At 50.3% G+C, this 26,848-nt stretch overlaps 1 protein-coding gene across 2 annotated transcripts; it reads left to right on the forward strand.

Annotated features, from left to right (window-relative positions):
- VPS37B (VPS37B subunit of ESCRT-I) lies at positions 1–26,848 on the forward strand. Of its 2 annotated transcripts, none has more exons than XM_078435874.2 (4): positions 1–214; positions 21,771–21,942; positions 23,909–23,991; positions 24,801–26,848. In XM_078435874.2, exons 1-4 carry the CDS (start codon positions 104–106, stop codon positions 25,296–25,298), a joined length of 864 nt encoding a protein of 287 aa, XP_078292000.1. In that variant the 5' UTR covers positions 1–103; the 3' UTR covers positions 25,299–26,848. The 2 variants fall into 2 exon arrangements, with proteins under 2 accessions (XP_078292000.1, XP_078292001.1); XM_078435875.2 differs by lacking the exon at positions 1–214 and adding an exon at positions 20,662–20,959.

Consider the following 26,848-nt stretch of genomic DNA (forward strand, 5'->3'; position numbering starts at 1 on the left):
TGGCGTCACGTGCCCCCCCACTCCGGGGGGCGGGCTTTGAGGGCGGCGCTTCCGGTCGGCGGAGCCTGGCGGGCAGAGCGGCGGCGGTGGCTGAAACGCGGGGATGGCGGGCGCCGGGAGCGAAGCCCGGTTCGCCGGGCTGTCGCTGGTGCAGCTCAACGAGCTGCTGGAGGACGAGGGGCAGCTGACGGAAATGGTGCAGAAGATGGAGGAGGTGGGCCGAGCGGGGGCGCGCGGTGGCGGCGGGGCCTCGAGAGGGGCGCGCGCGGGGCCGGGGGCCCTCGGCGGGCTGGAGGTGGCCCGAGGCGCCGGCGATCGCGGTGCCTCTAGCTGGGGTCGGGGAGACCGAGACGGGGGCTGAGCGGGGGGGGAAGCCCCCTGAGAGCGGGCTCGGGGGCTGAGCGGGCTCGAGGCGAGGCTGTGAGGCGCCAAGGCTGGGAATGGAGCCTGGAACGGGCATTTGGGGACCTCGGGGGCTGGGGCTGGGTCGGGCATTTGGGGACCTCGGGGGCTGGGGCTGGGTCGGGTGGGACGAGGAGAGAATAGGGGGATGAGATTAGGTTGGGGAAGGTAGAGGGGATTGCAGTGGAGGATGGGGGGGTGACAGACCGGACTGAGTCAGCCAGGGGTTGGGCGGGGGGTTGGGGAGGGCTTGAGGAGAGGGTGGAGCGGTACAGGCGGACTGAGGAAGTAACTGGAGTCTTCGAATAGGTTTTCAGGGGCTAGGTGGACGAGCTGGACGAGAGTCCTAGGGTTTGCTATTTCCAGGGTGAGTTTGTAGGGGCCTGGGTGTCTGTAGCTGACTCTGGGCGGTCGTACTGAAATGGACTTGAGCCTTGGGCAGGGTCTCTGAGGTTGAGGGGCACGAGGCCCCGGACTTGGCCACGTTAGGGTTGGAGGGGTCTGTGTATGTGAGCGTTCCCACGAGGGTTAGAGGGGCCCTGTTGGGGCTGCCTTCTTTTGGAAGAGGCCTTAGTAGGGCCATCCCAGGGGCTTCTCCCTGGTCTTGGGGTGGGAGCAGGAATCCCTTTCCCCGTAAAGTTGCCCCCTTTTGTGGAAGAAGAATCTGGGAATCTGGTGGCTTTGCGTCACCGTGGGGCAAAGTGAGAATTCCTGGAGCTGTTTTGGGGGAGAAGATAAGCCAGGGATGGGGGGGACTGGTGGCCAGTCCGCACACGTCTTCCATAGTTGAGGGCCTGCCCAGCCTCTGGGAGGCATATGCCCACTGTGTTCCTGGTTGTGTCACTCCGTCTCTCGTGACCTGCTTTGCTCTCTGCGGTAACTGACTTCACGCTTGCATTTGCGCTGTGAATTGTCTCTTCTCTTCCCAACCCTTTTGGGCTCTTTTCTCTGAGCCGCCCGTCCTCCGGGCCTGGGGTCTCCTCCAGGCAGGTGGACCCAGGCTGATCCCAGCTCTCCCCAGCCCGTTTACCACTCCTGCCTCTTTGTCTCCAAAGTCTGAGCCTTCCCACGCCTACGGGGCTGAGCCTCTGCCCCAGAAGCCTGAGTGGGGGCTCTTGGCTCTCTTTCCGAAGAGGGATTGTTCAGCCCTGAGCCAGCTTCCTTAAAAGGGGGCTTGTGTGGAGGTTGCACATTCAAAATCACTGGAAAACCCTCAACAGATTATTGTCCTGAGCTACAGAGAGGCCACTGTAGTGAGATGGTATCAGTCTTTCCATTAATACACCCCTTGTATTCACGGGCTTTGTAACTTGGCACATAACACGTTGCTCCGAGATGCAGTTTCCCTCATTTATGGTCTCCATGTGGCACTTTCCATCTCCGAGAATAATAAGTGACAAAATCCATCTTTCTTGACTGAAAGAGTCTCATGTCTCTAAAGAAATAAAATCTTTGCTTAGTTTCTCTGCTTTTCAGTTGCCGGGAGACCTTTTGTTGTGTGTCGGCAGGCATCCTTGTGCTTTAATGATAAAATGACAGGTATTTTTTCCTGACGTGTGATCCCACCTACAAGTTATTTTGCTGTACGACTGTTCTGTTTGTTGGAACAGGATACTGTATTTATATTGGCGTAGTTATACCGATTATATTCTACAGTAATAGAAATAAGCTGCTTTTTAGTGGAGGGAAGATTGTAGAAAGAGGTGATTCTCTCAAGTCTGAGGCTATTAGGGACAGCTTGTTTCCTCTACCTAAGAAACTGGAGATTATTACATGAAGGGAAAGGCAGATAAATCTAGCAGAACTTTTTTTTTTTTTTTTTTTTAGCGAAGGTGACCGTCATACCAGAGTCCCCTATACAAATGCGGACGACTGACGTACTTGATTAGGCCACATAATTCAAGTTAAATTACTCAGCGGTACTTCAGGGCGTAGTGCTGTTAAAACAAGGAAACCGAATGAGAAGACCAAAATACCCTAGCCAGGCAGCTCAACGAGCAATAGTCACACTTAGCAAATCCTGTTCCCCCAGTCACATGTGGCATGTTTCTGTAGGAATGGGTATAACATGAACAATTAAAATTGTGGCCATGGTCCTTTGACTCAGCTGTTAATGTTAGGCATTGGTTTATTTCGGGGTAGTTGGGAGACACAGGAGAAAATATTCTGTATCAACTGTCCACTCTCAACCAGGTGGAACTTTCAGACTTTGGACTCCTACACTCCAGGCCGGACTTGGCCATTTCGCAGCTGTGTGATTTCAAGGAAGTTAATCCACCTCTCTGAGCATCTGTTAGAGAAGGCTAACATGATGTTTATTTCATAGTCGATACGGGGATTATGTGAGATAGCGCGTGTTAACACAGCGTGTAATTAGTGCTCAATAAAGAGTGATTGCAATTACTAATAATCACCGAGTTCTTTTTAGGAAGTTTACTGCCAGTCATCAATACCAGGCCATCCTGACAAGTTCATAGCGTCTTATTTCAAGAATGTTAAGTAAATTTCTATTTACCATTAGCTTAAGAAACATCTTATCTTTCTGTGGTCCAAATGATTATGTATCTCAGCAGGTCCGAGGATGAGATTGTAAACGGAACAGGCCTTTCCCAGCATAGAATCTCTTAATCTGAACCAAAGGCTTTTTTTTTTTAAATTGGCAGAAGGAAGTGTTTTAAATTGTAGAGTAAGACTTCTTCAAGCCTGAGGGGATATTTTGTGGCGGCTGGAAAGCGTGGCTAGGTTTTGAAGGCATTCACTGTTAGGTTTAAATACAGCCGTGTATTCTGCTTCACTTACATTGTTTTAATTGTGGTGTGTGAGCTTTAGTGCAGCTCAAGACATTGAAATCGTGCTGGAGCTGGAGCTGTTCTCTTTTTCGGTGCCCCCGTGTTTCTCTTTTCCTGTTGGTCCCATCCACTGTGCAGTTCCCTAAATGCAGCACCCTCCCTGGTGATCTTTGCTCTTTGCTTTCGCTGTGGGCTAACGTTTCATATGCACACATTTTATTTTTATTTAAAGTTATTTTTACATGGCAATGGAATGCGCCTTCTTCTATCCGTCCACATTAACCCCGGTGGACTTACTGGGCACTCCCTTAAAAGGAACTGTCGCTTAGGGGATTAGGCAGCTAAACCGCACGTCTTGGGTCCCGTCTCCCCGTGTGCTTCCGGAGGGAATGTCGGTCGGTCGGTTGTTGCTAACGGATAATTCCACCCAACTAAGGATTCAAATTCAGGATCTCTGTTCCTTTGGCAAGTGAGAGTGCCCACATGCAGAAACACCGAGGGTCTGAAAAACAGATTGTTTTGTGGAAAGAGTCTGGTCTGGGAGACGCTGTTTCCCTAAGGCGTGTTCTGGTGTGATTGGTTTGGGGCTGCAGAGCTACTGCGTGAATCATAATGGCTCATTGAAACGTACTGACCTTGCTTTAAACCCAGGGACTGTTTCCTCAACACCAGCTGAGTGCTGGTGGGACTGGTTTTTCGAAGTTAAAGTTTAAACGCTTTGAGAGTCTGCTAACTGGAGTTTGTTTCTGCTCACATTGTGCAGTCATTGCGAATGCAGAGGCTTCAAACTTCTAGGTTTCAGTATTCTCTTCTGTGGACTTACTGTTTTAACTCTTGAGTAAAAACTTACTGTGCCTGGGAATATTTCCTGAAATTCAGTTTTATCTGATTTTATTTTTTAAGTTTATTTATTTGTTTTGAGAGAGAGAGAGAGAAGGAGACAGAATCCCAAGCAGGCTCCATACTGTCAGTGCAGAGCCCAACATAAGGCTCGAACCACGAACTGAGAGATCATGACCTGAGCCAAAACCAAGAGTTGGACGCTTAACCGACTGAGCCACCCAGGCGCCCCTGATTTTATTTTTTAAGGAGGCATTAAGATTCATGAAAAGGGGTGCCTGGCTGGCCCAAGTCAGTAGAGCATGTGACTCTTGATGTCGGGGTCATGAATTCAAGTCCCACGTTGGGCATAGAGCTTACGTACATACATAATTTTTTTTTTTTTTTTTTTTTTTTTGGTAATGTAAGGAGCATAGCCGAGACTTGTGTGACCTTACTTCAGTTACTTAAACTCTCTGTGCTTTGGTTCCTCCACTGTAAAGTGAGGGTGGTCCCCACACCTGCCTTTGAGGGTTCTTGTGAGGCTCAGTGGAATAGCAGGTGAAGGCAGGCAGTACTTTGGCACAGAGGGGGCCTCAATAGAGGCTAGCCCCCTCTCGAAAGAGATTTTCAGAATTGTTAGACTGGCTGGCCTAGGTGAAATCTGATCACTTGCTCTCTACTTGCATTGATTAAAAGTGTGGTGGGTGTGGTGTAGTACAGAACCGCCTTTCGATACAACCCACGGACCTTTGGCAAGTACTCTTGTCTTCCCAGTTGCAGTTTCCTCCTTGAAAACAAAGGAGGTGACAACAGTAACCTACTTCATAGGGTTTGGGTGGATTAAATGTGATAAGTACATAGGATGCTTACTCTGGTACCTAGCACAGTGAGCACTCAGGAAATTGTTATTATTGGCTAGTATTGCTGAAACTAAAAGGCATCCTATCCTGGCTGCCGTTTCAAGAAGATTCCATTTCAGTTTCACAGCTATGGAGCACTAACTGTGCAAGACGTTTTAAGGATGGAAACACGAATAGGGCATAAACCCCGTATTATAATTTGGGGAAGAAACCACGCACACAGACCTTTACAGCCCAAGAGCGAGTAAAAGGTAGAGAGTTCGAGTTTGGGAAGACGAGCAACGTGTGGAGGATGGGTGGTGGTGCTGGCTGTGCAGCAGTGAGGACGTACTTCACCGTGGCTCTTGAAAATGGCATCTTCTTATATATATTTTATCATTTTTTAAAAATAGAGAATAAGGGGGCGCCTGGGTGGCGCAGTCGGTTAAGCGTCCGACTTCAGCCAGGTCACGATCTCGCCGTCCGTGAGTTCGAGCCCCGTGTCAGGCTCTGGGCTGATGGCTCGGAGCCTGGAGCCTGTTTCCGATTCTGTGTCTCCCTCTCTCTCTGCCCCTCCCCCGTTCATGCTCTGTCTCTCTCTGTCCCAAAAATAAATAAAAAACGTTGAAAAAAAAATTAAAAAAAAAATAGAGAATAAGGAGGCTGCATGTGAATTGTAAATGACATCGAAGGTCAGATGAAGAGAGGCTCTCTGGCGAGTTTAGTTAGGTCCTAGTGCAAGAGATGGAGTTTGATAGGTGGGTAAGAGTTAAGAAGGTAAAGGATCAGATACAATAATGCCTCTGAAAGGGTTTAGAGTAACGTAAGGAACATGTGTCTACCTGCCACGCGGCTTCGGAAGTAAACACTGTCAACCCAGTGAAAAGCCCTCTTTGTGCTCCATCCTGGGCCCGACACCCACTCCACCCCCAGCCACTGCCTTGAATTAGATATTTATTCTGAGTAGGATTTTGAGAGCTAAGCATGGGCAGTCAGGAAGAAGTGACCGCGAGGGTGCAGTCCCAGAGCAGGAAAGCATGGGACAGGCTTTCTGACTGGCGGGTTACCAGCTACTTGAGCCGGATCGGATCCGCGCATGAGCAGGGAAGTGACGGGCAGTGACGGGGAGGGAGGCTGGTGTGCCGTGTGCGCGCCGAAGGCCGTGAGTTTGGTAGCGGTGAGTTTCCGTGACTTTCTGGAACGGAAGAACAGTATGATCAGAAGTACTCTTCAGTACGGTTAAGTTGGCCGCAGAGTAGGGGCCGCGTGGGTGCGGGAAGGTTCAGGAACGGCCAGGGTGAAGTGGAAACCCAGGTGAGGAGAAGCTGGGGTTTCAGCTGGGTTTCTGGGAGCGGGGACTCCAGCCTCCTCAGCTTTGCCTTCCACGTGCTCGCCCTGCCTCCTGCATCACGGGCACACGGTATCTTTGGGGACTTCTTCTGTGGTACTTGTCACACATTTTGTAAGTCATTCGCTTCCTTGTGGCCCCATTTTGTCACTTTTGTCTTTGTGTCCTTGGCACGTAGGTACTGCTGAGTGCAGTTCACTGGCTTCAAGTGGAGATGAGTAAGAGTGGGGGGGAGGGGAGAGGGCTCACCCAGACCCTGCCTGCCAGCCCAAGAGTGAGGGACCGGGTGGGGGGAGGCAGACAGGTGGAAACCCGGTTCCGGAGCTCAGGGGACCAGTCAGCTGAGATACAAGTCTGGGGGCCAACTTCCTTCAAGAAGAAAAGTTTGAAAGGCCGCTAGGAGTAATTAATGGGTTGGGAGGAAGAAAGAGGTACCATCGAAGCACAGGGAGAAACGAGTCTGGTATTTTCCAGACAAGTTGACATCCTGTTACAGTGCTTGTACTGTATCAGACTAGTCGAAAGAGGAACCTGGATTTAGACTGAACTGTTGGAGCATCATGTTGTCCTGTCCACAACTGATGTGCTCTTGAGCTAAGCCAACTTTGTTGTTTATAGAAGGTCCTGCCTTCTGATGGCTCGGATTATGACCGTTTGACTTCGTGATGGTGCAAAGCTCAAAAATGATACACATTCAGTAGAAACTGCGCTTGGAATTTTGGATTTGTCTTGTCCCGGGTTAGCAATCAGCGGTCCCATCCTCTCGTGATGCTGGGTAGTGGCCGCGGTCAGCCATGCGGTCAGGAGGGTTGACAGAGCTGAACGCGGACAGCCACCTGCACCAGTGTCCGCTCCATTTGTCACTTTCAGTACAGTAGTCAATGACATGAGATAGTCAACAGCTCATTATAAAATGGGCTTGGTGTGGGGGCATATCTGGTTGGCTTAGGCAGTAGAGCATGGGTCTCTTAATCTCAGGGTTGTGAGTTCAAGCCCCATGTTGGGCATGGAGCCTAGTTACAATGAAAAAAAAAAATCTGTGGTAGAGGATTTTGCCCAATTGGAGGCTTATGTCTGTGTTCTGAACGTCTAAGGTGGGCCAGGCTAAGCTATGATGTTCACTAGGTTAGGTGTATTAAATACATTTTTGACTTAGTGATATTTAAAAAAAATTTTTTTTAATGTTTTCATTTTTGAGAGAGACAGAGCGTGAGCGGGGGAGGGGCAGAGAGAGAGGGAGACACAGAATCCGAAGCAGCCTCCAAATCCGAGCCATCTGCCCGGAGCCTGATGCGGGGCTCGAACCCCCCAACTATGAGATCACAAAGTTGGATGCTTAACCAGGCACCTCTTTATGATGGTTTTTTTGGGACGTAACCCCATTGTGTAAATGAAGATCTGTATTTGGCTTTTATCACCGTATTTGTAGCGGAATGTTTGCTGTGGGGATGAGCCCGGTAGGTGTGCAGTTCAGGGTTTTCTGTAACGACTTGTGTGTCAGCCACTGTTGATGTGTGTAATCGCTGGCTCTCAGAACGTGCCGAGACAGGAGTTCTGGTTGGCTTACTTCCTCCCTCTGCTCTATGGGGTTTTTGGATTCCACAAAAACTACCTTATTCAAGAAAACTTATCTTACCCAGTGGTAGAAAGGCAAAGGAAAGTCCTTTGCAGAACTTCTTCCTAGGGAAGAATGCAAGCAGAGAGGAAGATGTAGCTTTGTTGTCATGGGTTATGTTGCAGTATGTCAAGAGAAAGAAAGCTTTTGAAATCGTTTCTCATGGAATTAGGAGGAATATTGTCCACTACTGTGCCAAAGAGTTCTTGTCAAAAGCAGATACTTGAGTAGCTCGTTCTGTTACAGGCGGTGTCATAGTTAATGTTTCTTCCAAATTAGATCTTTCATTATCACCAGAGGTGGAGCCACCAGGAGTGGCACCTGGAGGTTATGTCCATATCCGTTGCCTGGTGCCCCGGTTGGCAGAGGGACGGCGGAAGTGCTAATTAGTGTTTGCCATCAGACAGCAGCTTTCATTAGCGCGAACACAGCTGAGGTCGAGCAAGGTTATTCATTACTCAACTTTTATGGAGCACTTTGGGGATATGAAACCACGTAGTTTCCATCTTCTAGGATTGCGCAGGTACACAAAAGTCAGTTACAGATGTCGGAGGTGTGAAACAGCGGTGGTGGGGACGCCCTAGCCGGAGGGGACGCAGCAAGCCTCTGCGGGGCCGGGGGAGATCCACGGAGAATGTTCCCTTGAGGAGATGACTAATGTGCTGTGATTCAAAGGAGGAGTTAACCAGGTAACGAGGGAGAAGGGCTTCCAGCCATGGGGGTGGACACTGGAAAAGCCTAGAGAGAGAGGTGCAAAGGGATATTCTAGCCTTGCCGGAGGGATGAGGGCGGGGCTTGGTGGGGGAAGAGGCCAGAGAGGCAGGCAGAGACCAGATGGCTTGATCCTCTCGGCAGAGGGAGCCACCTGGGAGTGCTGTGTTCACAGTTGTGACTTAAATGGGTGGTTCAGCCAGCCCCAGGGTTTGGGGGATGGATTTGAGGAGATGAGACCAGAAAGCAGGGAGATCCGTCGGAAGCCTGGAAAAGATGCTTGATTAAAAAAAGATCTTTGGGCAGCCGAAATCGCTGACTTGGAAGCTCACACCAGGTTCCTCGCAGGGCTTGTTGAGTCTTGTCTCGTACACCGTTCAGATGGAGACACGCCAGGTCATATGGTTTGTGTGTCCATGGCAGATTTTCAAAGGGTGTAGGGAAAGACGAACAGAGCCAGTAACACCGTCAGGAAATAAATGATAGAGAAAGAGGAAGCAAAAGTGATAAAAAGCTTCACAAAAAATGTAAGGTCAGCTCTTAGGCATAGTGGTTAAAGGTGGGATTTGGAGGACACCTGGTGACTCAGTCAGTTGAGCATCCGATTCTCGATTTCTGCTCACCCAAGTCATAATCCAGGGTCTTGGGATCCGAGCCCACTCGCTCTCTTTCTTTAAAAAAAAAAAAAAAAAAAAAAAAGATGGGGTTTGGGTTCCTGGGAAACCCTGGGCACCATTACCCTTTCTAAATATCAGTTTCCTTATCTTTAAAATGGGCATATTATAACAATGGCCTGACAGGTCGTTCTGAAGGCTAAACAAGGTGATGATCATAAACTGATGAACAGGGCGCCACAGGCCGCGTGGCAGTAATGGAAATAACGGCAGTTTTAATAAAGTGGTCGGGGCTGTTTGGTTTAGGGTTGCATTTCCCTTACTTGTCCTGGGGCCCTGCTTCTGTCAGTGGTGATTACATTAAAAGGATCTCCATGGTAAATAAGTTTGGGAAACCCGTGGTTAAGAGGGATTTTTGTTGTTTTGCCTTGTTTGGTTCTTACTGTTAGGGCCAGGCGTGTGGTAAAGCTCCAGAGGGCGGACACTGAGCGTGTCCCGTTCTTGGTCCCAGAACTGGCGGGACTAGCTTCCCTGGGGCATGCTTTGGCAAATGCTTATTCAGGGGATAGATGTGCCATCTGCTTCCATAGCCCACGGGTACTGGTGTTTCACAGACAGCATGGTAGTTACTTGGTATTCATGATGCCGGTTCTTGGTCATCAGAGGCTGGCCTGCATTCACATACTCCGTTTAAGAACACGGGGAATATATAGTATTTCATTTGTTTTGAGTATATGGCATTTCAGTTTCGGATTCCAACTAATCTTTAAAAATATTTTTACATGTTTATTAGAGAAAAATTCAGAAATGAAGAAAAACAATCATGTGTGATACCAGCACCCAGACATAAACCCTTATTAACATTTTATGGGGTTTTTTTTTCATGTTTTTCCCCCACTGGGATCCTTCTGTATGTAGAGGGTGTGTGTGTGTGTGTGTGTGTGTGTGTGTTAACCTAAAGTTATGCTCTGGGCATTTTCTTATTTTTATGTCATTTTTTCTTTTTAAGTAATCTCTTCACCCAGTGTGGGGCTTGAATTTATGACTTTGAGATCGAGAGTCGCATGTTCTACCAACTGAGCCACCTAGGTGCCCTGATTTTCTTATTTTCTATCAGAATATTCTTATATGGGGGCGTTTGGGTGGCTCACTTGGTTAACCCTCTGACTCTTGGTTTCGGCTCAGGTCATGATCTCACCGTTCATGAGTTCGAGCCCTACATCGGGCTCTGTGCTGGCAGCATGGAGTCTGCTTGGGATCCTCTCTCTCCTGCTCAGGTGTGTGTTCTCTCTAAATAAATAAGTAAATAAGTACATCCATCCATACATACATAAAACAAAAAGAAAAGAATATTCTTATATGGCAGTGTTTTTAGTGGCTGCATGATATTTTATAACTTATGATAAATATCATCATTTTTGTGACCATTCCCTCATTGGATATTTCATTGCTATCATAAATTGTATTGAAATTAACATCTTTAAATTTAAATCTATTAAAACATCAAAAAAATTTAATTTTTATTTTTTTAATTTTTTTTTTTTTTTTTAACGTTTATTCATTTTTCAGACAGAGACAAAGCATGAACGGGGAGGGTCAGGGAGAGGGAGACAGAATCTGAAACAGGCTCCAGGCTCTGAGCTGTCAGCACAGAGCCCGACGCGGGGCTCGAACTCATGGACCGCGAGATCATGACCTGAGCCGAAGTCGGATGCCCAACCGACTGAGCCACCCAGGCGCCCCCAAAAAAATTTTAAAATGATTAAGTCTTATGTATCTAGGCAGGTTTTTTGTTTTGTTTTGGTTTTAGTTAGAACATCAAATTCCCTACACCAGATAAAGTTGCAGGTATTTTTTGTTATGAATATAAGTAGAATAATTTAGGGGTAACTGATTATTCTTTGACTAATCCCTTTCTCTACCCACAGAGTAAAAGTATCCCACTATTAGAATAGCATTTTCTCATAAGAAGATGAATAATTTAAATCATGTGACAGTAAATTGTATCCATTAAACTGAATTCATGAGTCAGGGGTTGGAAAGTTTATGTCATGATGTATTTCAAATGTAAAAGCAAAATTGTCAAAAATGTAGTCTTCACATAATTCAGGATCCACCTGGTTAGGCATTTTCTTATTTTGCATCTGTGTAAAGACTGTCCTAGAAAATTCTCATACATGCACTTCTTGTAAATTGGGGGTAAAAGGAAATAGAAAAGAGGAAGAAGAAAAAACAAAACAAAACCCTGTGCTCTTACTAAACAAACGATTGCTTTGGTGGTTTGTCCTGGCCAGGATCTGCTAATAAGAAAAGCAGAGTTTATAAATTTTCTCTCTTCCATAAGGCTCTTTCTTTTTGAGGAAGGGATACAGCCTTGACGACACCACCCCTGTGTTCGTGATCAGGTTTCTGGACATTTCTGCTCCCAGTGCGGTTGAGTCCAGGACCTGGCCATTCTGGTTTCTTTGTTACAGTAATTATTTCATTAAAATACTGTGGCAAAAGCTGTAAGCGAAAGGACCTCGAGGGAAAACTACCTGGAGGGAAAACTGAGCTGCTTGCCTTGGAAAGAGTTAATAGAGTTAAAAGGTGTGCTAGAAACAGACTTGTTAGCCAGTGAGGTGTGTTCCAGGCTGGGGGAAAACAGAAGAATTCCAGGATTCTGCTCTCAGCTCACTTGTCCAGTGTCTTGAAACCCTCCCCATCACAGGATGTGGTCTGGATGAAAAAGAACTTTTGGAACTTGAGCTAGTGGACCGTTTGTCTAAGAAAAGACCTTTGACGGATGTATATCTTTAAACTTCTGTGTGTTTAGTGATTTATTGCTTTAACTGAACTGCTCAGCTGACCAGCTAATTGGTTCTGATAATGTGGAGTGAGGGCTTCTCAATAGCTTCCCTGACTCCCCTGCTGAGACTCTGATTCCGTAGGATCAAGTGTAACAAGCCCTTTGAGGAGACTAGGGACAAAAGCAGTTAATGTGATCAGTTTGGGGGTCCTGTCCCTGCCTTCTGTTCCTCCCTCCTCTCCCTGGAGTCCTCAGGAATTGTAAGGTCAGTGATATACTAGGAAAGTAACATTTTCTAACACGTGAGAGTTGTCACAACCCATCACACCTATTATATTTCTTTATTATTGACATCATTATCCACAAAGTGGGAGGTCCCCCCCCGCCCCCGCAAATATTAGGAAGTACTCTTCCAAGGGGTAGGGGGAAACAAAGCACCCTGGTACCTCGAGAACTAGAAGATTATCAAATTGTGTTTCTTTGAGACCATTTAATTCTTCTCTGGGACTAGTCCATTTATTTTCAAACGTAGTAGCTCTTTGCATGTCTGTGGTTAGTTGCACGTAAAGTGAATGTCCTACCGATTTTTAAGGTGCAAGCCAGCTCCATGTGGGAAGGAATCGTTCGTCTATATCGCATTGCCTGCTACTTTGAGTGCAGCAAGTTTCATCTCAACAAGGAATTTGAGATCTTCAATCAAAAATAGCAGTCTTTATTAATCTAATATGCTGTCTCTGTTGAGTGGGTTGTTTTGGGGGAACATTTGATAAGCATCTGGTAAATTTCTTTTCCCGTGTGGGCTGTCGCCTTGGTGACACACAACCCACAAGGTGGTTATATTTTAGAACAGTTTCATAATGCTCGACAGTTCTTCACTGTATTTTTGAGTTTTCAGATCTTTAATTTTGTGAACATGTTAAGCAGTCCAACTCTGCACCTGTTAAGTTTTTTTATTTTTTCATGTTGGGGTTGAATTAAGCCACCTCTGCAGCACACCTCTGGGATATTGTGGGCTTGGATTTCAGGCTTCCCTGAAAGCCTGCATTTAGTGGGAAGACTGCAGAAAGAGGAATTTGTCACTGGCAAGGTCTTCACTGCATGGAAGATGAATTTGGGCTTTCTAATAGCTGTTGATATTAAACCCTAGGCTTAAATTGCATGTGACCTTGGTGATACTTGTCCTAAAATTAATCGGTGAGCTAGATCAAGATATTGTACTCAATAAAAGGAGAGATTAACCTGGCTGAATACCTGCCAACCTTTTGGTCGTCTGATCCATAAGCTTGTGTATTTAGAGTCTGAAGGCAGTCTAATGTTTTCTACTGGTAGGAAGGTACAGGAGCTGAGATTTATTTTGTTCGTCTTTATATTACGGCAGCTTTCAATTTAATTTTATCTGGAGAGGAAAATAGAAAAATGAAACGAATTTCCCACCAAAAGCAGCCAGCATTTCTTCAAGAAGGGCTGGTCCAGATCAGGGGCAGCAAATGTGCAGATGAGTCTGGGACCCCTTGTTCTACAGGAGGGCTGGGCGGCGGGGGGAGCGGGGGTGGCTGGCAGTCCTCTGGGGTATGTCAGCTTGAGACCCAGCCCGAAGTGTCTCCCACCAGCCATGGACACTTTGATCATCAGGAAGATTACAAACTGCAATTGATTGAAACACACAAAAAATACAAATCCTGGGGGCGCCTGGGTGGCTCAGTGGGTTGGGCGTCTGATTCTTTCTTTTCTTTTTTAAATTCAAGCTAGTTAACATACAGTGTAGTCTTGGTTTCAGGGGTAAAACCCAGTGATTGATCTCTTACCTATGACACCCAGTGCTCATCCTGAAAAGTACCTTAATCCCTTAATGCCTGTCACCCATTTACCACCCCCCCCCACCCCCCACAACCCTTAGTTTGTTCTCTGTGCTTGAGAGTTTCTTATTGGGGTGCCTGGGTGGCTCAGTCGGTTGCGTGTCTGACTTTGGCTCAGGTCACGGTCTCACAGTTTGTGGATTCAAGCCTTGCGTTGGGCTCTGTGCTGACAGCTTGGAGCCTGGAGCCTGCTTGGGATTCTGTGTCTCCCTCTCTCTCTGCCTCTCTCCCACTTGGGCTCTGTCTGTCCTTTTGTCTCTCAAAAATAAATAAAAACAAACAAAAAGAGTCCCTTAGGGTTTGTCTCTCTCTCTGTTTTTATCTTGTTTTTCCTTCCCTTCCCCTATGTTCATCTGTTGCGTTTCTCAAATTCGACATACAAGTGAAATCATACGATACATCTTTGACTTATTTCATTTAGCATAATACCCTCCAGTTCCATCCACGGTGTCGTAAATGACAAGATTGCATTTTTTCATCGCTGAGTAGTAATCCATTGTGTATATACACCACATCTTCTTAATCCATTCATCAGTCAATGGACATTTGAGCTCTTTCCATACTTTGGCTATTGTTGATAGTGCTGCCATAAACACTGGGGTGCATGTACCCCTTCAAATCAGTTTTTGGAAAAGAATTTGGATAAATTTCTAGTGTAAATTGCTGGGTTGTAGGATAGTTCTATTTTTAATTTTCATACTGTTTTCCAGAGTGGCTGCACCAGTTTGCATTCCCACCAACAGTGCCAAAAGGTTCTCCTTTCTCCATGTCCTCGCCAACATTTGTTGTTTCCTGCGTTGTTGATTTTAGCCATTCTGGTAGGTGTGAGGTGGTATCTCCTTGTGGTTTTGATTTGTATTTCCCTGATGATGAGTGATGTTGAGCATCTTGGGTGGGCGTCCGGCTCTTGATTTCAACTTAGGTCATGATCTCACAGTTCGTGAATCTGAGCCCTGTGTGTCGGGCTCTGCACTGACATTGTGGCGCCTCCTTGGGATTCTCTCTTCCTTCTCTGCCCCTCTCCTGCTCTCTCTCTGTCTCTGCCCCCCCCCCCCATAAACAAACTGAAAAAAAAAACAACCTGTTACATAATGATGATGCTCCCCCATAGTCATTTTCAGAGGTTGCTTGGGCATTAATTCAGTCTTGTCAAAGTTGGGCTTAAAGCAGGGGTGGGGGATGGTGGAAACAGTTATAAAGGATTTCAGATACTCAGCCAGACAAGGCAGAAGCTCATTATAAGAGGAATTCAAGCCAACACATGCAGAAGTTGAAATTAGAATATTGTTAATTTTAGTAAGGGTGCTTAAATTAGAATATTGTTAATTTTAGTAAGGGTGATGATGGCATTGTACTTAAGTTGTAAAGTTCTTCCCCATAAAAGATTCATATTAAAGCTTTTAAGGGTGAAATGGTAGGATGCCTGAAATTTACTTTAAAATACTTCAGGGGAAGAAGAAACTTCAGGAAAAAAAAGGGAGGAATATCTCGAAGCAGGATTGACAAATGTCACTAACTGTTGAACCCTGGAGAATGTGCACGGATTCTTTATTCTCTCTCTCCTTTTCCTTTGTGTTTGAAAATATCCTCGGTAAAAAGGTAAACAATAATAGAAATCTAGATGACTCCTGGTACTTGAAAATGGAGAAATGATAGACCAGTTCTATGCAGTGGACAGATGCTACGGCATAATTCAGGGCATAATCCTGTAGAAAACACACTTGGGAGACAGAATATCCTGACCCTTAACCTCATGGCTCTGCAGTTACTGACCCTCTCAAGACTCTGATGGTCTCTTAAACCTCCCCGAGATGGTATTTCTTTCCCAAGTAAAATGGGGGCAAATCCCCCCCCACCCCAGTTGGAGGATTAAATGGAGATAATGTATGGAGAGAAGGTGGCACAATGTCAAGCGTGCAGTAAGTGCTCCATAAATGTTAGTAAGTACTGTTGAAACATGCAGGGTGCTGACAGAGTGGTTTTCACATCACCAGTATCTTCAAGTTCACCTATATTGGGATTTTTTTTATTTTTTATTTTTTTTAATTTTTATTATTTTTTTTTTTTTTTGCCTTTTTCACTCTTAAGCCTTCTTATTTGAAGAGCAACTATGGTCTCTGTTCAGGGCTGCAGTACAAGGGGCCTGGTGCCCCCTGAAGTTGGGCAGTGTGATACTCACAAGGCCTGCCTACCCTTGGGGTCATGGGGACAGACTGTTCTGGTTACTGTCTCCCCAGAACCCCTCAATAGAGGTGCTTCATAAGTATTTCTTGAATGAATGAATGAATGAACGAACGAATGAATGAACGAACGAACGAACGAACCACTCAACCAACCAACCAGCCATCGTGTTGGAGCATTTCGTTGTGGCTGTTACGAGCTATGCTCGAGGTACTGAAGTTTGAGTGTTTTTTAAAAATAGACCTGTAAATTCTAGTGGCTTCAGGGCTGTCCTGTCGTGACACTGGACCCCCCCTCACATTCTGACATGCTGTCCAAGAGGAAGAGGGCTGAATCTCAGCTGAAGAGGAAGGAGTTGTGTGAAGCCTGTCTGTCTCTAACATGTCTCCATGTGTGTTGCGTATCTCTCTGCAGTGAGGGGTGGTTTTGCTTCAGAGCCATCTGAGGTTTTCCACTGTACCCTATAGAAGTGTCTGCTTTGGAAAACATCCACTGGAAACTCAAAACTTTGACCTCACACTGGCTGGCAGGGCACTGGCAGTCCCCCGTCCTCGTTCCGGTGCCTCTTGTTCGTGACCATTGTGTATGTCACCCAGAGGGGAGTTTATATCTGTTTTCTTCTAAACCGACTTTATTTTCTACCACACTTACCAACCCAAATTAAGAAATAATGGTCAGGGGCACCTGGGTGGCTCAGTCGGTTAAGTATCTGACTCCTGATTTCAGCTCAGGTCATGATCTCATGGTTTGTGGGATCGAACCTCTGCGCTCAGCACAGAGCCTGCTTGGGATTCATATTCATTCTCTCTCTCTCTCTCTCTCTCTCTCTCTCTCTCTCTCTCTCTCCCCCCCCCACCTCTCCCTCTCCCTCTCTCTCTCTCTCTCCCCCTCTCTCTCCCCCTCTCTCTCCCCCTCTCTCTCCCCCTCTCTCTCCCCCTCTCTCTCCCCCTCTCTCTCCCCCTCTCTCTCCCCCTCTCTCCCCCCCTCTCTCTCCCCCCCTCTCTCTCCCCCCCTCTCTCTCCCCCCCTCTCTCTCCCCCCCTCTCTCTCCCCCCCTCTCTCTCCCCCCCTCTCTCTCCCCCCCTCTCTCTCCCCCCCTCTCTCTCCCCCCTCTCTCTCCCCCCTCTCCCTCCCCCCTCTCCCTCCCCCCTCTCCCTCCCTCCCCCCTCTTGCTCGCTCTCCCCCTTTCGCTTTCTCAAAATAATAATAGCATGCATTTGAGGTAGCACGTGCCTGCTACAAGAGAGCTTCATGTATTAATGTGAGCATCGCAAGAGATAAAGGAGTCTTTACATTTCTTCTTGAACAAAGCATGTATAAAATACTTTGTGTGTGTGTGTGTGTGTGTGTGTGTGTGTGTGTGTGTGCGCGTGCGTGCATGGTGTGTGGTCCTTTCTTAAAATTTACTATTGAAGTATAGCTGACACATCGTGTCGTGTCAGTTTCCGGTGTGCCATGTAGTGATTTGACACTTGTGATGGCCAGTGAATAATCTATACGATTAGCATAGTCCCCGTCTGTCCCCACACCACGTTGTTACGATATTGTTGACTCTGTTCCTTATGCTGTATTTCTCATCTCCGTGACTGACTTATTTTATAACTGGAAGTTTGTATCTCCTAATCCCCTTCCTCTAGTCTTGAAACAGCTTAATTTTCTAGAGCCTCTGCTCTTCCAGTTCTAATATCTAACAGGCTGTATTAACCCTTTTTTGTAAACTTATATATGCTTGTAGTAAATCAAGCACTATGTCCAAGTAGAAAGAGGAAAGTTAAAAACATTCACAGGTTGCTGTTGTCAGTCTAGGGTGAACCTCCTTTCAGGCGGCTCTTGGGTAGACAGATGGGCAGAAAGAGCTGTATAATTGGGGTCCTGCTCTAAATGCTCCAGTCCTGCATCTCGCTTTTCTTGGATTATGAGCAGAAAAAGAAACTGAAGTAACCCTGAGTACGTACTGAAAAATGTTCCCTTACCGCAGACCGATTATTTCCTGAAAAGATCTCTCTATGGTTAAGAAAAAGGATCGTGAGAACCATCAAGAGGTCGGCAGTAGTGTTTTCAGTTTCAGGTGTCTAGGCCCCTGCGAGCGTCTCCGAGTTCCGGTTCAGATTCAGCCACAGGCGCTGAGGCTGGAGTCAGTCTTACGGGACCTGGAGAGCTGGGCCATGTGTCGTCCAGAGTGACTGCCACTTGGGCCTGCTAAGCGTGGGGTGCACGTCCCCATGGGGAGGGCCCCTGGGCCTGTTCTGGCCAGCTCTCCCTGTTCTCCTCTGCTTCGCAAACGATGGAACAGGACTGGGCGTTTCCCCTCCCGTTTTCAGTTGGCGCGGTGGAAAGGAATATTAAGGAGGAAAGCGTCTTTTTCGGCATCTAATGCAGCATCAGAGGTGTGTTCCGGGAAGCACAGAAGTGTTGGAATCCAGGCCGTTGTCCCCACCACCACTGTCCACTGGAGAGTGCTTTAGGTGTGCCCTGGGTGGCCACTTAGAACTTACCAGTACTTCCTGATGTAAAAACAGCTGAATCCCCAAAGGATATACAGTCGCAGCTTCAGTTGGCTCTTTCGGTGGCTGGTAGCTTACACTTCGCCCGTATGCATCCCGTGCAAGCCACCTTTGGATTATAGCCTGTGCTGCTCTCTTCTGGGACTTTCTAACATGCAGGAGAAGTGATTTCTACCTGATTTAGACCCTAGGAGAGTAAGATTTCTTTAGATCTGCTTTACGCTGAGACGGAAGCGGTGGCACTTAGCTGTATGCTGGAACCCCCCGGAGAGCTTGGGAAAACACGCCCGGGCCCCTCCTGGAGGGTTCGGCTGGTCCAGAGTTGGTCTGGGCACTGTCCGCATCAACACCCCCCTCCCTCGGGACTGTCAGGTCCGGCCGAAGTCATGATCCTTCAACGGCACGCTAGAATTACGTGCCTCATTGGACGCCAGTGCCTTTCCAGGGGTCCCTTTGCAGACCTGTGCCCACAGCGGTGCCTCGGGTGAGGACGGAAATCCTGCTTCGGCATGAGCCTCCGATCCGGCTTGAGACCCCCACAGACGCTGTCTCAGAGGACTTCATCAAGGGAGCCTGTCTCCATAAAGGATTTGGGGCATTTGTTGCTTGATGTACACAGCTTTTTTTTTTTTTCTTTTAATCCCCTCCATATTTTGTTACCCATCTTATTTGCTGGGCCTGGCCTCAAGAGACTGGCTTTTGGGGGGTGGGAAGGACCTTTGGTGCCGCCAGCAGCCTTGGACTGGTGGCCCACATGTGCTAGGTGCTTGGCACGCTAGAGACGACAGGGTCCCTTCTGTGTTAGTATTCCAGTGGGGGAGGCTGTGAACAGGGAGACGATACTTGCTGACTGCAGCTTGTGGCAGGGAAGAGGTGGGTGCTGTGACTGAGGACGTAGCGCCAACCCGGCCTCCCCGTGAGGAGCCGGCGGGAAAAGCAGACCTGAGCTCCAGAGGCGGTGGAAGGAAGGGCTGGGGGTGCTCTTGGAACTGCCCGGGAAGACAGGTGGGGGGACCAGGCCCCCCCCCCACCGTAGTCAGGGCATGCTCCATTCCGTTCCATTTACATCACCTGGGTTTATGTGATGAAAGAAGTGTTCTCTCCGTTCTCCAGACCTAACTCTGGGCCCGGCAGATAATAGTTGCTCAGTAAATGTTTATTGAACAAAGAATTAAGACTGAGTCAGAATGATGGCCAGCGGGCGGGGAGCCAGAGGTCCCTGACCATGGCCTTGAACACCTGCCGGTTCTCAGCTGGCAGATGAGATGGGTTGGGGGGTGGGGTGTAAAGAAACTCCCCAGCAGTTTGTTGACTTACAACTAAACATTGAATCTTGAGGTAACTGTAGATTCACAAGCGGTTGTCAGAAGGAACAGGGATCCTCTGTGTCCCTCACCCACCCCCCCCCCAGTGGGAGCACCCATCCCCATGAGCCCCCTTCCCACGGCCGTCCCCCAGCCACTCACCTGTCTCCGTCTCTGTGACTCTGGCGTTTCGAAAGTGACGTATACCCCGAATCCTAGAGTGTCCGACCCTTTGGGCTCAGCATGATTCCCTGGAGCGTCATCCAAGTTGCCACGCGTGTCAGGCTTTGTCCTTGTTAAGGCTGAATGTTCTGTGGCCTGGACGCTGTGCGCTTTGTGCAGCCACCCACCGCGGAGCGACAGCTGCGTTGCCTTGGGTCCTCAGCTGTTCCAAATAAAGCCCTTTTGAACGTTCACGTGCAGGTTTTGTGTGAACATGTTTTCATTTCCCCCGGGGCGAATGCCCAGGAGTACAATTTCTGGGTCGAGTCGTCGTTGCATGTTTAGTTTTAAAAGAAATTGCTGAGCTCTTTTCCAGAGTGGCCATACAGTGGTTTGTGTGTGTGTGTTCTTTGCAGTGGCTTAACAATCGAAGGAAAGACTCTTCTGCAGGATCGGGATACAACTGCACAGGGCAGGGAGCTGCTGCGTGGCGGGAGGTGGCGGCCCTTCCGGAACCCCGTTTACACCAGGGCCCCAGACTCTCCAGCGGCAAGAGATGAGAGTATTGGTGCTGCACTGATTTTGTAGTGTTGAGCTAGAGGCTCAATTTTCTATCTTAATTTAAATTCCATTTTAAGCGGAGAGGAATCTTTAGGGCCCCTGGGTGCGGGAGATCCGGATTCTGTGTCTGCTGTAGGGAGCCCCCCGGCCCGGGTCCAGGGCTGCCGCTGTGTTCTCTCCCTTCACCTTCACCTTCACGGAGGGGGTGCACGTGCCTCGCGGAGCTGGACTGACGCCTTGGCTGGGCGTGGCCAGGACGGAGGCAGCCCAGTGGGAAATCTGCACCCAGACTCTCAACAGGAAGGAAGTGCAGACGTGCGGCGAAAATAGCCTGGGTGGGGTAGAGGCAAATATCAAGGGGAAAACGAGATAAGTGGAGTCGTGTCTCAGTAGAGCTGCGAGAAAACAAAAACGCGGCTCGATGGGGAAGGACTCTGCCCTGCGGGAACTCCAGCTCCAGACAGGTTGCTGTGGGTGGGTGGCGGCGGCCGAGGCGTGTCACTTGCCAGTCCCGGGGGGTGCCCCATGGGTGTGGGTTTGGGGGTTTCCTTTAAATAACGTGGCTTGCTAAGTCTTCCTGGGAGCTCTTTGTCCTCAGGCCTTCCATCTCCTCATCAGCCCTGGGGTCTGGGCACGTGGGCTTCTCTACCTCCCAAATGGCGCCTTGGCCCAGCTTTGGGTCTGGAGCTGGGGGCTGGGAGGACTCTGGCCTTCCCCTCAGTCGAGGAGGAGCAGGAGGTGGGCGTGGGAGAGAGAACAGGGTCATGGCAAACAGAATTCTTTCCCAGGGGGTGTCGGGCTTTCGTGTTTGATCCCTAAGCCTGACGACTGAGCCTGAATTGACCCCATGCCAGCTGGTCCTCCTCTGTTAAAAGTGATTCTTTGACTTCCGCTGGAGCAGCAGAAACAGGTTTTGAACAAATCTAGCCCTAAATCTTTACAGCTGTTTATTCTTGGAAGCACAATGGCGGCAGTAAGGGATTCCAGTCACAGCACGGCTATTGAAGCAAAAGGCCTCGACAAGTCACAAGACAAAGCCTGTCTGCAAATCGTTGGAAAGGAAGTGGCTTTGCTCTTTAAGAACAGGGAGCTGTGTCCAAACTAGAAACCCAGAGGGGCTGGAGTCCGGGCTGGGAGCGGCCCCACATGTGGTCCCAGCCTGGCGAGCAGCCAGACGGAAGCAGATGTGGTGGCTGCTGAGGGTGGGGCACAGGAACCTCGGGGGACTGGTCCGGGAACTAATACTTGCTTCTCACCATCCTGTGTTCCTTGCAGACGCAGAATGTTCAGCTTAACAAAGAAATGACGCTCGCCAGCAACCGGAGCCTGGCAGAAGGAAACCTTCTGTACCAGCCTCAGCTGGATGCCCTGAAAGCACGTTTGACCCAGAAATACCAGGAACTCCAGGTTCTCTTTGAAGCCTATCAGATAAAGAAGACCAAATTAGGTAACTTTTTCAGGGTGATCCTCCAAGAATAAAGAGTTGAGGGAAGGACACATTTTCAAGCCGTTAGATTACCAGGAAAGAAGTATTATTATGGAAAAGTTTCAGATTAAGACCATGGTTAATGCCACAAAGAAAAAGTTTATGTATGGAATCATTTCACCTGTTTAGAAAAGAGACTTAACCACTTACAAATTCATTTTTTTAATGTTTATTTTTGAGAGAGTATGATTAGAGGAGGGGCGGAGAGAGGAAGACAAAGAATCTGAAGCAGGTTCGAAGCTCTGACCTGTCAGCACAGAGAGCCTGACACAGGGCTTGAACTCACACACTGTGAGATCATGACCTGAGCTGAATTTGGAGGCTTAACTGAGCCACCAGGTGCCCCGAGACGTAACCACTTTTTAAGCAAAATTTCACCTTCTCCAAACAGTGCAGAAAAGGGTAACTTTCTTATTCAACAAACGTTTTATCCTGTGGAGTTAGGTCCTCAAAGATAGTGTTGACAAATATCCATCATGGGAACTTTTGATTCTCTCTTAAAAATAAACATTTAAAAAAAAAAAAAAAGGTGACCAGGGGAGGGGCAGAGAGTGGGGCTTGAACCCACGAAACCGTGAGATCATGACCTGAGCCAAAGTCAGACACTTAACTGACTGAGCCACCCAGGCACCCCAGGAACATTTCATTAAAAATTTTTTTTGTTGTTAATGTTCACTTTTGAGAGCGAGACAGAGCATGAGCAGGGGAGGGGCAGAGAGAGAGCAAGACACAGAATCTGAAGCAGGCTCCAGGCTCTGAGCTGTCAGCCCAGAGCCCCACGCGGGGCTCAAACTCACGAACCGCGTGATCACGACCTGAGCCGAAGTCGGACGCTCAACCGACTGAGCCGCCCAGACGCCCTGGAACATTTCATTTTAATGTCGTGCTTACACCGACGGTCGTTACGAAGAGCGGTAGGAACTCAGTGTCAAGTCCTAGGGCTTGAGGTGGCTTTCGAGGGGGCGGAGATAAAGAAAAGGTTAAAAACGCAGCCCTTCCGTGAGGTGGACACGTCCGATGCTGAGACTCGCGCACCCTCCAGAGCCAGTCCTGGTGACATCCGGCGCTGCCCGGGAGCCCTTCCCTTGCCGGGAGGAATGTAGATGGGTTAAAACCACCTTGGGGGGGAGAGTTGTTGGGCAAAACCTGCCTGAGCGCAACGCGTGCTCACTCTGGGACACAGCCGGTCTGCCCCTGGGGCCGCCCCGGCAGTGGTGGACCTTCGTGTCTGTCCACGGGGACGAGAGTGTTCGTGTGTGGCTTTATTTATAGTAGCTGAGTTTGGGAGCCGTCCGGATTCCCGTGTCCAGAATGAAGGGAGAGTAAGTTAGGTCCACACGGTGGACGCCGAGAGGGGCGGGTGGTGGATGTCAGAGACACGGTGCCGAGTGGGAGGGACCGGCACGCGTGTGACCTGCGTACGTGAGGCTCCCAGCCAGGCCGAGCTTCCGCAGCGGGGCCGCCTCGGGGCGGGCTCTGGGACTGGGCCCCCGGAGCCTTTGTGGATGTTCTACGTCCTGATCTGGGTGGTAGGTGGGGTTTATGCGTTTGTAAAAGCGCAGGTCACACGCTTCAGTTACCTACACCGTGTAAGTTCTCAAACACGCAAAGGAAATCTGCGCGGGGTGACGAGCGGTGCGTCGCGTTGCTGGGTCAGGGCCCCCTGTGGTCGGGATGGGGACGCAGGGGGGTGCGGAGGAGGATGAGTGGCGTGGCCCCCAGTTTCCCCCTGCTTTTGTCCTGTGCGCTCCTCCTCTTGGATTCTAAGGCTTTGACTTTGAGCTTCCCGGAAAGCCAGTTCTCGGCGTGTGACTCTCCCAGTGCCTTTCCAGTTAAAGTGCTCGCTCTTTGGCAGGCGGGTGGCAAGGAGTCTGGGGGGGTGTGAGTGGCTGGCTGTCCCTGCTCTCACACCTCTTGCTTCTTCCAGATAAACAGTCGAGCAGCGCTTCCTTGGAGACCCTGTTGGCGCTTCTTCAGGCAGAAGGAGCCAAGATTGAGGAAGACACTGAGGTAAGAGCCAGCTGGTGCCGGGTGGATGGGGGGGCAGTGCCCCGGGGCGTGGTGACCGGGGGGCCAGTTCCTCCGGGGGGGGGGGGCGGGTGCCACGCCTCGGTGGCCAGGAGAGTCTGGTTCTCAGGCCAGGGGTGCACACCCTACGGTGAGTCTGCGCCACGGCCGCCGGTGGCTCTGAATCGGGGGGCAGGGCAGAGCCTGGGAGACGCGGCCACTCGAGCACCGGAGGCCTGGGCCTCCCTAAGTGATAAGGTGATGAGTCAGGGTCAAAAGTCGTGCCGTGTAGCAAGCTGGGGCGGGTGGCAGGTTGCCAAGTTAGGCCACCGGGGGTGGCGGGGAGTAACCCCTGGGTTTCTCGGGTGGGGGCCCGGGTGGGCGTGAGCACGTCTCTGTCCTGCTGCCCCTGTAGGGGGTGTGTCTGTCAGGGCGCAACCAGTGGAAGGAAGGGACTCCGGCCGGCTTAGTGGGAAGGGGGCAAGTGGGTATGGTGGCTTCCTCTGCGCCGGGTGGACCCACAGCTCAGGGCTGCTGAGAGGCCCCCTTGATCTGAGGCTGGCTCTCCCTGAGGCCGTCCAGCTTGTGGGGTGGGGCGGGTGGTCAGGGCCAGCCCACCTCTGTCCCCTTCTCTCTGTGGGAGCTTGGGGGGCTCCTCGGAGGTCAGCCAGGGTCTGCCCCGTGGAGCACGTGGCAGATGGGATCGAGGGGGAGGGGGTACGGGTGATGGAAGCTGGGTGGGGTGGTGGTGAAGGGAGTTCCTTCCCCAAGGGCTGAACCGTCCTTCAACGAGTTTCTCCTGCTTCTTTCAGAACATGGCAGAGAAGTTTCTCGATGGAGAGCTTCCTCTGGACTCCTTCATCGATGTCTATCAGAGCAAGCGGAAACTGGCCCACACACGAAGAGTGAAAATCGAGAAGCTCCAGGAGCTGGTGCTGAAGGGACAGAGACTGCCACAGGCCTCGGTGCCCGCCCCGCTGCCACCCAGGGTGCCCGAGCCCGTGCCCGCTGCCCCCCTGCCCTACCCTACCTCAGAAGCCAGCGGGCCCCCCTCTGTGCTACCTCGGCGCATCCCCCCGCCGCCTCCCCCGGTGCCTGCAGGACGCTTGGCCACACCGTTCGCCGCCGCCATGGGCTCAGGACAGGCCTTTCCGTACCCTGGATCGCAGTGTCCTCCCCTGCCCCCCCGCGTGGGCCTCCCCGGCCAGCAAGGATTCTCCGCACAGTTCGTGTCTCCGTACCCGCCCGCTCTCCCCCAGAGACCCCCGCCCCGGCTGCCTCCACACCAGCCGGGCTTCATCCTCCAGTGAGTGGCCCCGTCCCTCCGGGGAGCCTGCACCTGCTGGCCAGGGCTCGGCACACACAGGCTGCGAGGACCGGGGGGCTGTGGCCCTGCGCCAGCGCCCCCGTTTGTAGAACTGTAGGTCAGTGGTAAGTAGACGTAGACCCCGGTTTTGCACCCAGGTGGTCGTGCGTGCAGGGCCTCAGCCTGGCATCCCCGCGGCCGCACCGGCTTGTGTTCTCGGTAGGATTTCTAAGTCTCCTAGTGTTGATGGACTCCTAAGTCTGGGGGGGGGGGAAGCCTCCCTCCCTTCCCACTTAAAATCGTGTTCCTCCCGTTGCAGCTTTATTTCATAAGCTGCGTCATCGTTCCTGCTTTGTGCACAAAAGACAGTGCTGTGTGGCCCTGCCCGCCGCTGTCCCTGGTGAGGGTCTGTGAGGTGGGCTCGCCTGGAAGGTGCTTACTGAATCGGTGGGCTGGGGTGGCCAATCGTCCCTCCCCCCGAACCTGGACGCTTCAAAGCCACGTGCAGGGTTTGCACTCGGCCCCCTGCCAGGTCCGGAGGCTGGGCACGTTGCAGCCGGGCCGGGGAAGATTGGTCCGAGCCGGACTTTGCACAGCAGACCACGTCCTCGGCTCCTCCTCTCTCCCCCGCCTCGGGCCAGCCCCTGACGGTTTCTACGAAGAAATACTCCCCCCAGTATTTTTACTATGTCTGTAATTTTCCTGTTTTATATTGGGAAAGAAAACTTTTTTGACACAAGACCATTCAGGGAAACTTTATAAAAATGCGCATTTGTTTTGAACAGATTGAGGTGCAGAAGCGAATGCGATTTCCTTTCTTACAAGCAGTGTATGGTCACACCTGTGGGTGCCTGTGCTGTGCCTTAGTTTCCCCTGGTGCCAATGAGGGGCCGTCCATGGCTCCCCCGCAGGCCCACAGGCTGGGCAGGCCGAGGGGTAGCTCTCACTACTGGCTCTGTGTTCCCAGAGGGGCTTGTCCAAGGTCGTCGTGTTGCACGTGGAAGAATTCTGTCCCGTCTTGAACCAGGATACTCGTAGCCAATATTCTCTGCCTCTGATTGGGCCTCAGGGTGGGAGGGGGACAGAGGGAGTCCGGCAGCATGGCGTCATGCTTTGGAGAAAGCCAGCACCAGGATGGGCAGACGCTCTGGGAACTCCCCTGGCTCCTCCCGGCCCTCTGGGCTCTCGCCTGCCCTGGTGACAGACTGGAGGCAGTGCTCAAACGGGGTCTGTCGCAGCAGGCCAGAGGCGAGGCCACCAACCTGTGTCTTCAGTTAGCATATGGTTCTCCTGGACTGTCACAGCCGAATGGGCTGGGCGTGCCTGCCATGTTTTGCGAATCTGGAGATCAGGGCCCGCCCCTCCCCTCCCCTCCCCCGTACCTCTGCTGCCTCCCCCGAGGTCGGTGGGGGGACGCCCACAAGCCCACACAGGGTGCAGCCAAGGGCGTGAGCTCGGTGTCGATGTGGTGAAGGGCTGGCCTCACTCCAGGGCCAGGCCTGAGCTGGGGTTGTAAAGCTGTAGGACCCTTTTTAATAAACAGGATTAACAACA

This window comes from Panthera onca, chromosome D3 (assembly GCF_046562875.1).
Source record: "Panthera onca isolate mPanOnc1 chromosome D3, mPanOnc1 haplotype 2, whole genome shotgun sequence".
NCBI classification, from domain to species: Eukaryota; Metazoa; Chordata; class Mammalia; order Carnivora; family Felidae; genus Panthera; species Panthera onca.